This window comes from Lepisosteus platostomus, chromosome 12 (assembly GCF_059453375.1).
Source record: "Lepisosteus platostomus isolate fLepPlt1 chromosome 12, fLepPlt1.hap1, whole genome shotgun sequence".
In the NCBI taxonomy this organism is placed as follows: Eukaryota; Metazoa; Chordata; class Actinopteri; order Semionotiformes; family Lepisosteidae; genus Lepisosteus; species Lepisosteus platostomus.
This window is the reverse complement of record NC_142622.1, coordinates 27,350,303-27,366,576: the sequence shown is the minus strand read 5'-3', so window position 1 is coordinate 27,366,576 and position 16,274 is coordinate 27,350,303. Positions and strand designations below refer to the sequence as shown.

Here is a 16,274-nt window from a genome sequence, read left to right as displayed (position 1 = left end):
CCCGTCAACATTTGCAAAGGACGCTCATCTGGCAAAACCATGGTTATATACTATTAGCTGAAGGTCTGTGGAACAGATCTGAGTCACTTTTGGAGAGGCATAAATGTTTGTTTGGTCGGGAGGGGAATGAGCCCACTCCCTGTCCATCACTGCATGGTCCCAGTCTGGGAACAGCAGGTGATCTTATCAACCCCAGCAGTTTTGACAGAGACACTTATGTGACAAAATCAAGGTGATTTTCTATTAGCTGTGGGTCTGTAGAATAGATTTGAGGTATTTTTGAAGAGGCACAAATGTTTGTTTGGTCAGGAGGGGAGTGAGACCACTCCCTGCCCATCACTGCACGGTCCCAGTCTGGGAATGGGAGGTGCTCTATAAACCCCAGCAGTTTTGACAGAGACACTTATCTAAGAAAATCATGGTGATCTTGTATTAGCTGTGGGTCTGTAGAATAGATTTGAACTACTTTTGGAGAGGCACAATTTTTTTTTTGTCAGCAATGAGACGTTTTGCTGTCTAGCAGTGCACAGCTCTGTCAATTTGCAAGGAGGAAGTGATATATAAACACCAATACGATTGCAAGAAAGCAAATACATTATTGAAAAACGGCAATTTCCTATTAGCTGTGGGTCTATTTATCACATTCCATCTAGCTTTGAGGATGTACACATTTTTGTTGTGCTATAAATGTGACTTTAACTGGTCCAGGATTATTTTTTATGAGGCAGGTTTAGGGGACTTTTATTTTGAAAGGTTCTGCCAAGCCAGCGTCACTTAATGTAGCCAGCTTCACGCTACTGAGAAAGGGCGCTTGTTCTGAGTGTTTGACATTGAGTGATGGGTTCTTCGTCATTAAATTCTTTAAAACAGTTAATGAGAGCTATGATTGATGGTCCGGGGTTTGATCGAGTTTTAAGGAAGGTAAGTGGAATTCTAAGGCGTTTGCAGCTGCTTGTCCTGGTAACTACAAATGCTGCCATTTAGGATTTTAATGTCGGTGTCCTCTCATTGTGGTGCGTTTTAGTTGCAGTTTGCGGGACAAGCCTAAATATTTACAGGTATTTTCAGACACCGTCAGCTCATATTTACTAGATTTGTTTAGGTATCATTTTAGTACTATAACAAAATCATGTTAGTGGTTAGGGAGTCATCAGATAGACACAAGATTGAGGAAGAGTTTCGTTTTGCTTTTCATTTTGCCCACAAACATTACAAAAGTTATCAACTTTAATAATGTATACACGCCTAAAAAACTTGAATGTAAACAACCAGGTTTTTCCGCTCCGTCAAGGAGCACTATTTTAATGTGCATAGAAATAAGGTTACCTTATTAAAAAATGAAAATTCCAGAATCTAATGAAAAATACCGTTAATAACTTACCAGATTGTTTCTTCCAAATGTTTTAGCATTTTTGCTATTTCTAAAGTACAAGCACCAGAAAATCTTTCTACTAGTTTGCCCTGATCGCTCCGGTCTGGTGTGTGATGTGGTGTTGTTGGTACAGATGCACCTCGTGTCTGCCTGCCCGGGGAAAGTGGTGTGTGAGATGAAAGTGGAAGAGGAGCACACGAACCGCGGGGGCACTCTGCACGGGGGGCTGACTGCCACTTTGGTGGATATAGTTTCCACTACGGCCCTGCTTTATACCGAGAGAGCGGAGCCCGGCGTCAGCGTAGACATGAACATCACGTGAGTCTGTTTCTCCTCAAGTTTTTACTTCAACTGAAACAGACGCATTCATTAAAAATGATTAAACAGCACCTTTGACCTCGCAGCTCTCTGCCTCCTTAGCGTTCAGTCCTTTAAAATATCATTACAATTCCTTAAAAACTGTAGAAGAGACCTGTTACCTCTAAACTCTCAAAGTAACCATTAAACTGCAATTGAAAGGATATCAATAAGCTCATAATTATGTTCTATTTATTTATAATGTCATAGCCACTACCTGTTATACTGGGAATCATTCTCATTGAATGAATATGGTTCAGGCATCTCCTTTACATTTATGGTATTTTAAAAAAAGTTTTGGACCCCATCAAACTTGCTGAAGAATGGAAATGTTCAGACCCAAAAGCACTACGGTCAATAGTAAAGTTACCCATTGTGTGAAAATTATCTCTCTCTTGCCTTCCTTTTGGCATCCATTCAGCTATATTGGTCAGGTACAAAAGCAGATTTTTAGTCCTAGTGACTTTTACCTCAAAAGCCAATGTCAAAGCACTGTAAAACAGCTAAGGTCATGTGAAAAAGAAAGTACACCCTCTTTCAATTCTATGGTTTTATACATCAGGACATAACAAAAAATCATCTGGTCCTTACCAGGTCCTAAAATTAGATAAATCTAACCTCAGGTGATGAACAACACATAACAGATTCCACTATGTCATTATTTAACAAAAAAAAACAACATGCAGAAGCCATGTGTGAAAAACTAAGTACACCCCATGATTCAGTAGCTTGTAGAACCACCTTTAGCAGTAATAACTTGAAGTAATCATTTTCTGTAACAGTCTCTCACATCGTTTTGGAGGATTTTTGGCCCACTCTTCTTTACAACATTGCTTCAGTTCATTGATGTTTGAGGGCATTCATTTATGCACAGCTCTCTTAAGGCCCCGCAACAGCAACTCAGTGGAGTTAAGGTCTGGACTTTGACTTGGCCATTCCAACACCTTGATTCTTTTCTTTTTTAGCCATTCAGTTGTAGATTTGCTTGTGTGTTTGGGAACATTGTCCTGTTGCATGACCCAATTTTAGCCAAGCTTTAGCTGTCGGACAGATGGCCTCACATTCTACTCTAGAATACTTTGGTATAAAGAGGAGTTCATGGTTGACTCGATGACTGCAAGGTGCCCAGGTCCTGTGGCTGCAAAACAAGCCCAAATTATCATCCCTCCACCACCATGCTTGACAGTTCTTATGAGGTGTTTGTGGTGATATGCTGTTCGGTTTTAACAAAACATGGCATTGTGCATAATGACCAAACATCTCCACTTTGGTCTCATCGGGCCAAAGGACATTGTTCCAGAAATCTTGTGGTTTGTTCAGATGCAACTTTGCAAACCTAAACTGTGCCGTCATGTTCTTTTTGGAGAGAAGGGGATTTCTCCTGGCTACCATTCCATGAAAGTCATACTTGTTCAGTCTTTTTCTGATACCATTGTCATTAACTTTAACTTTTAACTTGTTAACAAAGGTCTGTAGATCCCTAGATGTAGCTCCTGGGTTCTTTGCGATTTCTCTGAGCATTATACCATCTAACCTTTGGGTGAATTTGCTGGGACGCCCACTCCTGGGAAGATTGGCAACTGTCTTGGATGTTCTCCATTTGTAAGTAATCCTTCTCACTGTAGGAGGATGGATTTCAGATTGTTTGGAAATGGCCTTATAACCCTTCCCAGATTGATGAGCAGCAACAATTGCTTCTCTGAGTTCATTGCTGATGTTTCTCCTTGGCATGGTGTTAACACACACCTGAGTGCTCCAGACCATCAAACTGCCAAACGTTCTGCTTTTATAGAGGTGGTCACACTTCCTGATGATCAACTAATCAAGTGCATTTGATTAGCAGCACCTGACTGCTAATTACCTTCATAATTCCTATGGAAGCAGTAAGGGTGTACTTATTTTTTCCCACATGGTTTCTGCATTTTGGCTTACTTTTTGTTTTGAATAAATAATGATATAGTGAAATCTGTTATGTGTTGTCTGTTATCTGAGGTTGGATTTGTCTAGTTATAGCTGGTGAGGACCAGACGATTGTTATGTATGTCCTGATATGTAAAACCATTGAATTGAAAGAGGGTGTACTTTCTTTTTTACGTGGCTGTACATCACACTCATAGAAATAATATATTGTTTTACTGTTATCCCATAGCCGTATTAAAATCTGAGGACAGAAAGAGTGAGGTTTGTGGGGTTGGTGAGGCTCATAGCATGAACTAAATGGAACCATTAATCAGCATACACACTACAGATATTGTGGCTGGGTTCCTGCTCAGAAAAAAATAACGGTACAATATTACCGTATTTAATATTACCGGAAAATTCTTCTAGAATGACCATATTTATCAGCTACAGGATAACAGCGTAGATTGTGGCAATTATGTTTCATCTTTAGCATAGCAATTAATAACACTTTTTTGCTTTAATGATTAGGTATATGAACACTGCAAAATTGGGAGAGGATGTCCTTATCACTGCCCAGGTTTTGAAGCAAGGCCGGACCTTGGCATTTGCAACTGTAGATATCACAAACAAAGAAACAGGAAAGCTCATTGCTCAGGGAAGACACACCAAGCATCTTGGTGGCTGAACAAGACCAGAAGACTGTACACTTCTGAATGGTGTAGAAAATCTAAGAAGAACTGTATCTATTACCTGGCACAAATGCCACTGGTGATCAAAGTGTTTGTGGCAACTATGCCTTTATCTTCACACTTCTAATGTAAGTTATTGGTCTTTGCATCTTGTATAATAGGTGTCTTTTAGAAGCATTTGCTCATATACTTTTAAATACTCAAGGTGAACAGAAATAAAAGTTACTTGTGTGTTCTCTCTTTTAATAATTACAAATTATTGTTTTGTTAAACCCACCCACTTTGGCATGACCAATTGTTTTTCAAGACTCGGTTCACAGTAACAAATCTCATGCAGGAGCTTAGGCATACTGTTGACCCATTTGTGTTTTAAGAGCTCCATTCCACAACTCCATCATCAGTAGTATAGCGTACCTGCAAACTCTTGTGGGGTCACAGGAGTCACCGAGAGACGAGAGTTCCCGGACAACCTCAGGGAGGCACTAGGTTAATTGTGCTCTGGTTCTTGTGGAATCCTGATCACAGTCAGCTAGTGACATGACTCAGGCTATAACTAAAAATCGTACAGCTCATCCTTCACCCAGACAAGCATCTTTACTGATTGCATCACTCTGGAGGCCCCTTGTATGAACCCCTTCTGAAGAACTAAGTGAATCTTTAGTAAAGGTCATGGAATAATAAACTTTTAAAAATGTTTGTACTATGAGCTACAATTCATATTGCATGAACAAAGATGTTCACAAGATATGTTTTCTTTACAATCTTTGTGCCATCCAATATCCACTTGTTAATCAACCTGGATTATAAAACAAAAACTAGCACTTCATCAGACTAATAGAAAATACGATCATGTCTTCATCAATGTGCAGTAGAGCTCTATCTGGTTTATTGCACTTAAACCCCAGTGAATTGGTAGGACTTGGGTGCACCTCTGATCTGACATACTGGAAAATCACAAGTGCTTTTGGATAGAATAATACTCATTGTTGCACTGCGAGCCAAGGTTACACTAGTTGTCTCTAATTCACTGAATGCTGATTTGGTCAAAAACTAGACCTTCCCACATATTCTTATATGTGTATCATAGAATTTGTTAGTCACAGTGGTAGCTGTACATGCATTCTATACTGAGATGTAATAGAAAAATCCACACTTCCCTACAATTATCCATCTGCATGACATTTCTATGAATACAGCAAACTTACAGATGCAACTAAGAAGGTGCAACTTTAACCTTTGCAGGTGAAAATACGCAGTCTAAGACTGATCTGTATTTTGATGTTTAAAATAAGGTGAAAGTATTCCAAGACATGGCTTCATTTAAAATAAGTGGGAAATTACTTTAAAGAGTTTGTAAAAACTTTAAGTTGCATTTTTATAGCACTTTCCACCCTAAGGATCCCAAAATGCTTTATATACAGGGGGGGACCACTCCATCACTTAAAGGCAGCATCCATCTAGAAGATGTTTGGAAGTTATTAATGAGAAGTGAGAAGTAGCTTCACTAATTGAATTAAAGGAATCTTTATGTAAAACAGATTAAACTCCAACCTGGGTTTGAACAGTCAGGCCACCTTCTTAAGAACATGGGATTTTTCATGGCTAAGGACAAAGTAACCCAGTTTAACATTTCATCTGAAAAATGGATCCTCCTATTGGTTGTCCCAGTTCACCACCACACTACTGTGATATTGTTTGGGGAAATTCAATCAAGGTAGAATAGTACCTACTGGTCCACCTACACCAGCAACCTTATTTTACTTACATGTATCATGACCAATACTGACACCCTAGCTTAGCTTCCGAGATAAAAAAAAAAAACAGACTAAAAGTTGGCAACACTGCTGAAAATACACTAAATATCAAATATCAACATTCTTGCCAACTCGGGATTATTTCCATTCAGTTTACTTGTACCTGCTCCCCAGCAAGTTATCTTCTATACTTTGGCTCATGATCAAAAGATCTTAAAGCACCTAGCAGAATACAGGATCTACAACATTTACAGTACTGTTGGAAAAAAAATGGAAGGTACACTGGTTATACCTGTAGATATTTATGTTTACTGTAGTTTTAATGTGCAGGCAGCATGATGTAGCTTCTCGGTCAAAATCTTTGATATTATAGCTTTAAATGTGCTTTTGCTCATTTTTAGTAATTTAAGTTATACACAGCTATTTCTGCTTTCTGTCCCACAAATCTAAGTACAGGGGTTAAGAGAATGGATCATAAAACTTCCCGCTTTCTTGACGTTTACCAAGTTTTGATTTCATGTGTTTGTTGACAAACACATTAAATGAGGAGCATTTTATTTGCTATTCAAGCTTTCTGAATAAGTCTGGCAAGCAAACACTGCCACTTTCCTAAGAATGCATATAAGTGTATATATAATACCCACCTGATATGAAATTGTAGTAAGGCTTCTTATCGGACGTATACAATTTTGAGAGATACATTTGTACCTCTCAAGGAAAAGACAGGCATCCAATAAATTTACAGACAAAACAATTCTATTTTCACCCTTTATTTCAGTTTGCTGATTTAACAGGTGGCAAATATAAATTTGCCGATTTGTGCCTTTATACCCAGTAAAGCCAGCTTACAATTAAACCCATCCCATTAAAGCAATGCAAGAATTTCCTACTCTTCAAGAGTTTTTTGCCTGTCAAAAGAAAAAAAAAGTCTTAAATCTAAACACTTCCATTAAGTTTTTCTCCACAGCTTATAACTGCTTGGTACATGAGCTTCCCCCCACTTTTTTTAAGTTTTCCCCAAATAAATCCCACAACATGTTTTCAGTAGCCAGAGAATAGTGCATGACTTGCTTGTATGGTTACAACTTATGTGACCGTATGCATTTGAAAAACATTACGTCTTAAGCTTTTTTCTGCCATTTTGCATCACATCATTATTGTACCCTCATCCTAAAAGCTGTCCATGCTCCTGTTTTTATTTAGGGTCTGCCTGGCTTAAATGTGTGTAAATTTTCACTAAGTAATACGTTTTAAAATACATCATAGCCAATTCAGAGAAAGAGATCCAAAAATAAAAGAGCCAGCAAAACTCAACACTTGTCAGCAGAAAAAAAATAAACAGAAAGGCAATGCCTACACTTAATGATCTTTGACGAGGCTCCTCACCTTATTTCTCTGCTTTTTTAGGATTTATAACAGATTTCGAGAAATCAAACTTCCACTCACTTGCCCTCTCTCATCCCAGATTACCTAACTGCAACAAAAATCTCTGGTAGCACTGATCCTGTGAAAAATACAAACGAGTAGACTATCGTTCATGACAGGGACACACAACCAGTACAAAATGAGAGGACCGTCATTAAGACTTTAGTCATTTGTTCCTGTTTTGTGTATAGAGTTCTTTCCATCACCGGTTTCCGGGACAATGCTGCTCCAAGGGAACAACCGTTCAAGACAAACCAATGTTCGTGCAGGTTCACATGAAAAGAAGGAAAAAAATATACAGTAAGTTTGGTAGGAAATAAAATTATGAGTGAATGAGAGAAGAAGCTCCAGGGATGCATGAAAAAATGGTTAACAAAAGGAGTGTTCCAAGCACGAGTTCACTTGTCATTAAAAAGGAATCTCTGTGGAGGTGAGGAGGCGAGCTTGCTGTTGTGGTTTCTAGGATCTTCCCTGTATGGCTAGGCGATGACCCTAGTCTGGCATGTAGGGATGGAGGTTGTCCTCAATGCCTCCAACCCCCCAGCAGGTCAGCTGGTCCTGTGGCAGGTAAAGGCAGATGCTGCACAACTTGAAAACTGTGGCCTGTTTTCTTGGAGTCTGTTTGACCAGGAAAGAGGAAAAAATGAATTAGCTCACTATAGAGGAAAAGATGGATGAGGATCTTCAAATTCATCAGGACATCAGGGTAATTAGAGTAGAATACTGCTAGGAACCTCTTCTACTCAAAATTACTAAGGAGAATGATAAGAAAACTGCAACTAAGACCATAAAGCCAAAACCTGTAGTCTGCCTTATGATAGTGATTATTAACCAATTAATCAATTTATGAGTTCAGAAATTACCATCTTCTATTTTTAAACCAATATATGCAAAGATTACAACCTTCAGCTCAAAAGAACAGATTTAACTGTTACTGAAAGGCCAATTTAGTGTACTTTACAACACTGGATTAGTTGTTTCATTGGTATGGATTAGTGTCACAAATAGTTTTTGAATATTACTAACAAAAAGAGACATACTTTAAATACATTTTGATTATACCTAAAATGTACAACTGTGATTATCCAATCGAGACTCTGTGGTCGGAGTTGAAAATTCCTGTTCACCAATAGTCCCCATCCAACTTGAGAGTGCTTGAGCAGTTTTGCAATAAAAAATGGGCAAAAAATGCAGTTTCCAGATGTGCGAAGCTGGTCAAGACTTAGCAAAGAAAACTAATTTCTGTCAAATGCCCCTACACTGACGTCACAAAAGTGACAAACACTTTGGGGAGGGGGGATGAACACTTATGTAAACAGTTACTTTGTTTTACAGTTGTGTGCTAAAGTTTAGGGACCCCTGGATATATTGTGTATTTCAGTGAACCTCCAAGTTAAAAGTAGTTGACAAATCTCAACATGGTACATTTGTCTTCAAATTATAATGCAGAAATACTATATATTTGCTGATTCTAACAGATTTAAAACATGAAAGTGAATGTTGCATGTGCAAAAGTTTGGGCAACCTTCCAGTTGATTCATGACTACTTTTTATTTTTTCCCAAAAAAGTTATAAGTGGCTATAAAAAAAGTCTCTAAACACTTTCACCTTCAACTGTTAGAATCATCACTAAAATTGTTAAAGGTTACGGTTCAAGTCAGGGCAATACCTAGACCCAGAAAAATCTCCGAAACATCTCTGATAGAACTGCTCACAAACAGGTTAGATCTGCAAAGCAGAACCCATAGATCACTGCAAAGGATCTACAGAAGTTTATCCAACATGAGTAGTTGTTCACATGTCTACAGTACAGAGTAACATGGGAGAGCTGTCAGAAGGACTACAATCTGATCTCAAACGTCAACACCTAAAGTATGCAAAACAAAACCTTAATAAGCCGAAAACTTTATGGAACAGAGTGCTATGGACTGATTAAAGATTTTTTTTGCCCAAAATCACAGAAAAGAACATCTGTCAACAAATTAATTTGACTAAATATCAACAAATCCTAAAAGAAATTGAAGAACAGAGGTTGAATATTTCCACAAGACAACCTTCAAAACATACCTCAAACTCAACCATAAATTATTTACAAGAACAAAAGATTAAGGTTCTTGAATGGCCTGCACAGTTCATAGACTTGAATATTATTAACATTCTTGGGGGGGGGGGGGGGGACATACAGTGCGTGCAAGAAGACCTAAGAATATTTCTGAGCTAGAAGGGTTCTGCAAGGAAGAGTGGGAATAAATTCCAAAAGCAAGAATAGAAAGATTAAGCAGGCTAGAGGAAATAATTGGAAGCTGTGATTTCTGCCAAAGGAGGTGTTACAAAATATTGACTGACAGGGTGCCCATACCTTTGCATATGTCATATTCACTTTTTTAATATTTTGAATATCTAAAAAACTGTTAATACTAATTAAGCATTAAAATATGAGGAAAGATGTCATGTTTAAGTTTGTACCATGCAAAAAAAGGTTGCATCAACATCTTTGTACTTAGAGGTTCACATACAATTTTACCAAGAGTGCCTAAACTTTTTGCACACAACTGTATATTTTAATTAATTTTAGAATGTTGTGTTAAAGGAGGAATTTTTTGAGGATGTTGTCTGAATATGGATGCTGTACTCCATGACCAGGATAAGAAAACACTGCCCTATATAAACCTATGAAAAAAAGACTGCCAAGTAAAAGTGTAATTAATAATAATTTCTTACATTTTGTGTGATTTTCAAATCCAAAGTGCTTCATAAATACAAGGGATTCATACTTCACCTACACTAAAGTGTAGCACCTACCTGGGTGACACATGGCAGTAATTATGCACAGCCTCACTGTACAGCACAGGTCACTGAAGGTCCAGACAAATGCACCTCAACAATCACCCCTCTTTCAGAGTCACTAAGTCACTCCTCTAGCAGCCGTGCTAACTCATAATTATAGGTAACTGGACTTGTCCAGCTTTTTTACACACGCTAAGAATGTTGTGATATTGTTTGCCAAACTGACATCTCTGTGGAAGCCCTTGCTTTCATACTAGACTTACACAGGTATTTTCCAGCTCTTTCTTATTCTGCAAGAGACAAAACTCCTTATAGTGGGAGACAGACCTCTTGTGTGTAGCGCCATGTCTATGGAACTCATTGCCCAAATCTATTAAGTCAACACCTCTTTTGTGTAATTTGTGCACTACTTAACTGTTTTGCACTTCTTGCAAGTACTCATTAAATTGTTTTGTATTCGTGCTTGTTGTGAGTGCTGTCATTTAACTTTTATGCCTAATCCTGCCTCAGTAATAAATCACATTGGTATTTTTATATTAATTTGCATGGCATGTACAGTACGTGGGAGTAGCAGGACTTTATTAACTCATAAAAGGAATGAAGGGGCAAATCTACAATCTACAAAGAAAGGTCACTTTTTCAATGGTCAACTGATCTCTCGTATTGCGATTACATGGCTGTTGGAGGGTGAACGTATAACCCCCAAATAAACCCAAATATCAACCTACATGAACCAATCAACAGCCAAATGAACTAGACTTTAAAAGCCCACGAGTGAAAATACAGCCTCCCAGCATGAGGTTACCTGTAAGTGTTGTCTGTCCATAAAGAGGAACACAGACTGACTGGGGTTATTCATGACCATTCCAGCCTTGTCCTTTCGGCTCAGTGCATGCAGGAACTGCTTCTCGTAGTCTCCATGATGAAACTCAAACTTGGCCTGAAATAAACAAAGTCGCTTATTTCTTCCATTGGCCTGACTTAACTCTCCCCTACCTGGCCTATAGTCTTCATACAATAGCTTTCAACACCAGGCCTCATTCAATGTGCACAAGCTGCTCAATGAGTTTGACTTCTGCTTCCTCACATAAAATCTGCTGTGAATTCACAAAAAAAGTCAAAGATAGGCAATGCAACAGGAAAGGACAAACTTTGGATTTAATTACAGCAGTCCATCACATATATACCCTGACCATTTATCCACCAGGAACAGAAAGAGTCATCACAATAAAAGAGCTAAACCACTTTTTATTCAAGAACAATGAATGTATTTGTGAATTTAACTTAGGCAATATGCCATCTACATTTCATACTTTCAGTTTTGTTTTGTTTTTTGTTATTTTAAAATGATATATATTGTAACACTGTGCTCACATTTAAATGGTAAGACACTGGTATACCTATTCTGGCATCTTCAGTACACTGCCTGCGCTCTGATCCTAATGAGGTACGTTATATTAGAAACTCCACCAAACTCGGTCCTGATGGCCATATGTTCCTTATGCTATAATAATTATTTTTGACACCAACATTTTGTTTTAAAGAGAGCATGGTGTTCACCTAGTCTACATCACAGCAGACCATTAACCATTCTTTACATACACAAAGAGCAAGTCTCTTCATATATGAAAAAATTAAAATTAGAAACTCAAAGGATTTTTTTTTTAGACTACTGAATACTCTCTTTAAGATACCAGCAATGGGAACTCAAGTTGACTACAAGCATAAAGGTTTTGAATATATTCTCTCCACATCCATCTTGCTTATATCTAATTAAATGACACTCATTGCATTTTATCTTTCACACATCTTGTTCATATGAGGATTCTAAGCACACTTTATGGTGTGCATAAAAATATGGACCAAATATTTGATTTAAGGTTATAATACAATGAATTTGTTACATCACACTCAAATGAAACTGCATTTTCTCTGGTGCAATTCTCTTGCATAAAAAAGGAACTGAATCTTGGATATATTTCAAATAAAGTTTCCTCTTCTGTGACTAGAACAGTTGTGCCAAGAGTTTTACCAAGAGTGCCTAATTTCTTCATTCTCCTGAATCTGTCCCAGTAGGTCCTTTCAACATGAAAGCTGGTTTAACATTTTCATTTACTACATCAAATAAGCAAAAACATTAAAACAGCCTGCCTAGACTCCATAGGGAACAGATAACAGCTCAGCATAAGTGTAATTTAGTTGGAATGGTCAGATGTTTTCATTACCTTGGCATTATTGTTTTTAAAACACTATGACTCCATAATCAATAAGATTTCAGCACTGTAATACATTTGATTTAGTATACCCTAAAATATTAAGTGACTTTTTAGTCTCAAAGATTGGACTACCCCTTTATTCCAAGGAATAAAAGTAATCAAAATGTGCAATTTTATAAACAATGGCAGTTTCTATGTACAGACTGTAGGTAGGTCCACCTGAACAGGCCTAAAGGGCTCATCTTCAGATCCCTTCCATCTGGAGAACAGAAGACAGACTATCTTCTCAATGTCATTACGAGGCCAAAGAATGAAATCCATCTCCTGGGTACAACCTATGACATCCTGCAATTGAAGAAACAGTATGTCAAACAAACTCACAACCAATAAGACAGCAGCATTACCACCTTGTTGTCCAATCACTGCTCTCGCTTCACTATCTCTCAAAATTTAGATTTGAGAGACACTACACATACAGTACACAATTATGACAACAGCATTACCACCTTATGGCTTGGTCACATTAGATCTCAGAAACAAAGCAAGGCTGGGTCTGATCAATACTGGGAGAGACAGAGAAAACCAAGTTGCTGATGTACATGGTGCTGGTGGACAAGTAGGTTGAGCTCTTTGCAGGGCAGAATTTTCACCAAAGCCATTCACCCTTTTTAAACATCAACCTGATGTCTTTACTACTTAGGATTATTAAAGACGATGAAAGGGATAAGAGAATCTGATTCAAACTTTAACAAGAAAAATATATTCTCTGATACAGACTCATGCAGAATAAATGACAAACTAGCCTTCATATGAAATAATAAGGAGCAATGCAATATTATCCAACAGACAACCAAAAAATAACATATACTTGAATTCTTAATTAAATCTGTACAAGATTCTACACAAGTCTGAACATTACTTACCCTGCGCATGGAGTGATAGCGAGGGGCATGTAACTGCACCACATCCTTCTGCAGCAGTTCTAAAGAACTTTCTAAGGAGTAGCTGGAATCCCTCACACCTTTAAGGATATTCTCTTCATAGTTATTCGTCATAACTGGTACCACTTCAGCTACTTCGAAAAGCGCAGACTTCTTCTTCTGAATTAGGAAAAGACAAAGGCACCTGTTAATGTTCAGGGTATCCCCAATACCCAACAAAGAGCACAACCCAGGAAATCAATCACAGGAAATGAAAGTAAGAACAAGGAAAAAAAAAGTCACTCGGACCCTCCCAAAAAGGACACAAGCTCAGATCAACTAACATCTGAATACTTATAAAGAACTTAAGTTTTGCTTAATTGCCCAAGAAAGCCAACCTCCTTTACTACAATGTCAGTTTGATTTTACTGTAGAAATGGCTGTCCTGACCTTCCTCCTCTCTGACAGCTCCTCATCACCCTCACTCACACACAAACCCAACCACCACATCTTTTCAGGGATAAGGGCTTTCCTTACACATAATGCTGATTGTAACTGCACTGTACCCACGTTTTGAAGTCCTGACATATATACCAATGTATGTAGCTCAGCAGGACCCCTGAAGACAGCTCTCACTGTTGCCCAAAAGCAATTCAAATGTTACTTCCACAATATTAAAGAACTTAAACATAACACACAATTAAGAGTATCCAATCCTAGTTTGGTGGATAGCACTCCAGGTTTTCTGTGTCTCTTTGAATCATTATCAACTCAGTGTTAACTGTACTAAATTTAGGTATCTCCCAAAGACAGGAAAACAGGATTTGAGAGACAGGAAAACCAAATCACAATCATCGACATTTGGAATTGGGAGATTCCTGCATTAAAGAATATAAACTTGATAATGTATATTTTATACATCACACTCACCTTTTCTTTAAACACAAATGCGATGTACATCTTGAAATCGAACTGGTCAGCTAAAGATTCCTTTTTTTTCCTAAGCTGAGCACGAAGTCGGTTCATGGTTTGTTTTCTCCGTGAGTTTGGGTCCCCCATTGCGACTTACTGATGGTGGCTTTCCTTAATATTTTATAACTAGGGGCATGATATGCCAAGTTCCCTTCTTGGAAACTAGTTAAAAGTAAAGGCGTCTAAGCTAAGTGGAAGTTCTACTCTAGATCTACTAAAAGATAAGATTTTAAATAACTTAAGTCATTTTCCCCAGTGTTGATGAAAAGGTGTGGGAGGGAGGGGGTATTAATTAAATACAGCTAATTATTTTTAAGAAATCATATTGATGACTTATGTGAATCACGCTAGTTATGCTTTAAATATACGAAAACAAATTCAGCCACTCAGTTTCACAAAAGGGTCCGAATAAAAACGGCGAGTTTAACTAATCGAAAGAAAATAAATCAAATTAAGATGTAGTACACTTCTACACAAAACGCAACTGACACGAACCGAAAGGATGCTATCAAACCCATGCCGACACAAATCGCTACAGAAATATAAAAAGTACACTTTTAAGTTTGTCTTCTCCCAGCCTCATTCATGACTGGTGTTTTCTGTTTTTTTTTTGTAGAGATACTTAGGTTTATGAACGCGTTGTTAAGGGATATGGGGTACAGCGGATCGCGGCAGGGAAACGCAGATGCCAGGAAACGATGGCTCCAGACGCAACAGAAAAAAACGGAGAAGTCATATCGGAGCTCACTGGCATTAGCACTGGCCCAGCAGCCGTGCTCATAATGACGGCGTTTTGTGTTTTCAAGGAGCCTGCTATACAGATGATACTACTACATCTTACCTACGTTGCTCGGCTGAATCGCGTCCTGCCAGTAAAGCTGCACTTAGTTTCTCCTACATCCTCCGTCAGCGGCGGCTCTTCGGATGAAGGTTCGAGCGCGTATTATGACATTATTAAACCGACTTTAATATTTCGCCATTTTTACGCGCTTTATACCCTCCCTCTTCATTTCGTTCTTAGATTAACATCACAAAAGGCTATTCGATTTTTTCTCTTTTCTCTCGCTTTCTTTTGTATAAATAGTTCTAACTTGCGTGTTTTTTTTGTTTTTTTTCACTCGTCAGCCTCCACCCACCAACAAGCCATGTCAAGATAAATTGACAAACCAGCCGAAATCCTCCATTCTTTCAAACGATACACGGCGCGGTTTGCTCCCTGGTGGACCCATATTCAACAATTAATGTATAAAATGATGTTTGCTCGATTAATCCGTGTCTTAGGCCCCGCGATCCCCCTTGGTCTAAAATAATAAGTGCCCTCTGCGAAACGAACAACCCAAAATGGCTGAAAAACGTCATGCACCATGACTACTTAAATGTGGTTTGTTTTAAAACGTTTCATTTCTATAATTACTTTAGCTCTTTAAATAATGCAATGTTTGTGTTTCGTTGCAAAATATCTCAATCAAAAATATTTTAAAGTATAACATATTTTACGGAGGAGGGGGGTGTCCCGGAGTTAACGTGAAAGAAAACCAACAACCGTAAATACCAGAATAGACGCTGCTACAGATATGGCAGATACGAGTGTGCTCTGTAGACATGGTCAGACATAACGGGCAAAATTAATGATCTACTCTTATACGGAATCTCAGGTCTCTCATTTCATCACAAACGTTTTTACAGTATCTTCGAGGAAAATATGAAAACCGACCCACTGTAATTGTGCTAGAGGTGACGACTTGCTCTGTTTCTCCAGGTACAACGGTAGTTATAAAATCCTTTATCTGGTTGCTCTAGCTATGGTAGCTTGGCGGCGCTACAACACAGGTGAAAGTTTTTTTGTAACAAAGTTAGTGATAGAATGGGACTTGAGGGGA

At 38.2% G+C, this 16,274-nt stretch overlaps 2 protein-coding genes across 2 annotated transcripts; one reads left to right on the top strand and one right to left on the bottom strand.

Annotated features, from left to right (window-relative positions):
* The first annotated feature begins 761 nt into the window (after positions 1-761).
* On the top strand, positions 762-4,576 carry acot13 (acyl-CoA thioesterase 13). Its single transcript, XM_088601543.1, has 3 exons — positions 762-921; positions 1,506-1,690; positions 4,160-4,576. Exons 1-3 carry the CDS (start codon positions 838-840, stop codon positions 4,314-4,316), a joined length of 426 nt encoding a protein of 141 aa, XP_088457669.1. The 5' UTR covers positions 762-837; the 3' UTR covers positions 4,317-4,576.
* Positions 4,577-6,828: 2,252 nt separating this feature from the next.
* Positions 6,829-15,761, bottom strand: c12h6orf62 (chromosome 12 C6orf62 homolog). The gene is made up of 5 exons (XM_088601538.1): positions 14,353-15,761; positions 13,426-13,602; positions 12,722-12,847; positions 11,092-11,226; positions 6,829-8,117 (listed from the first exon to the last, which is right to left on the bottom strand). Exons 1-5 carry the CDS (start codon positions 14,479-14,481, stop codon positions 7,992-7,994), a joined length of 693 nt encoding a protein of 230 aa, XP_088457664.1. The 5' UTR covers positions 14,482-15,761; the 3' UTR covers positions 6,829-7,991.
* Between the last annotated feature and the right edge of the window lie 513 nt (positions 15,762-16,274).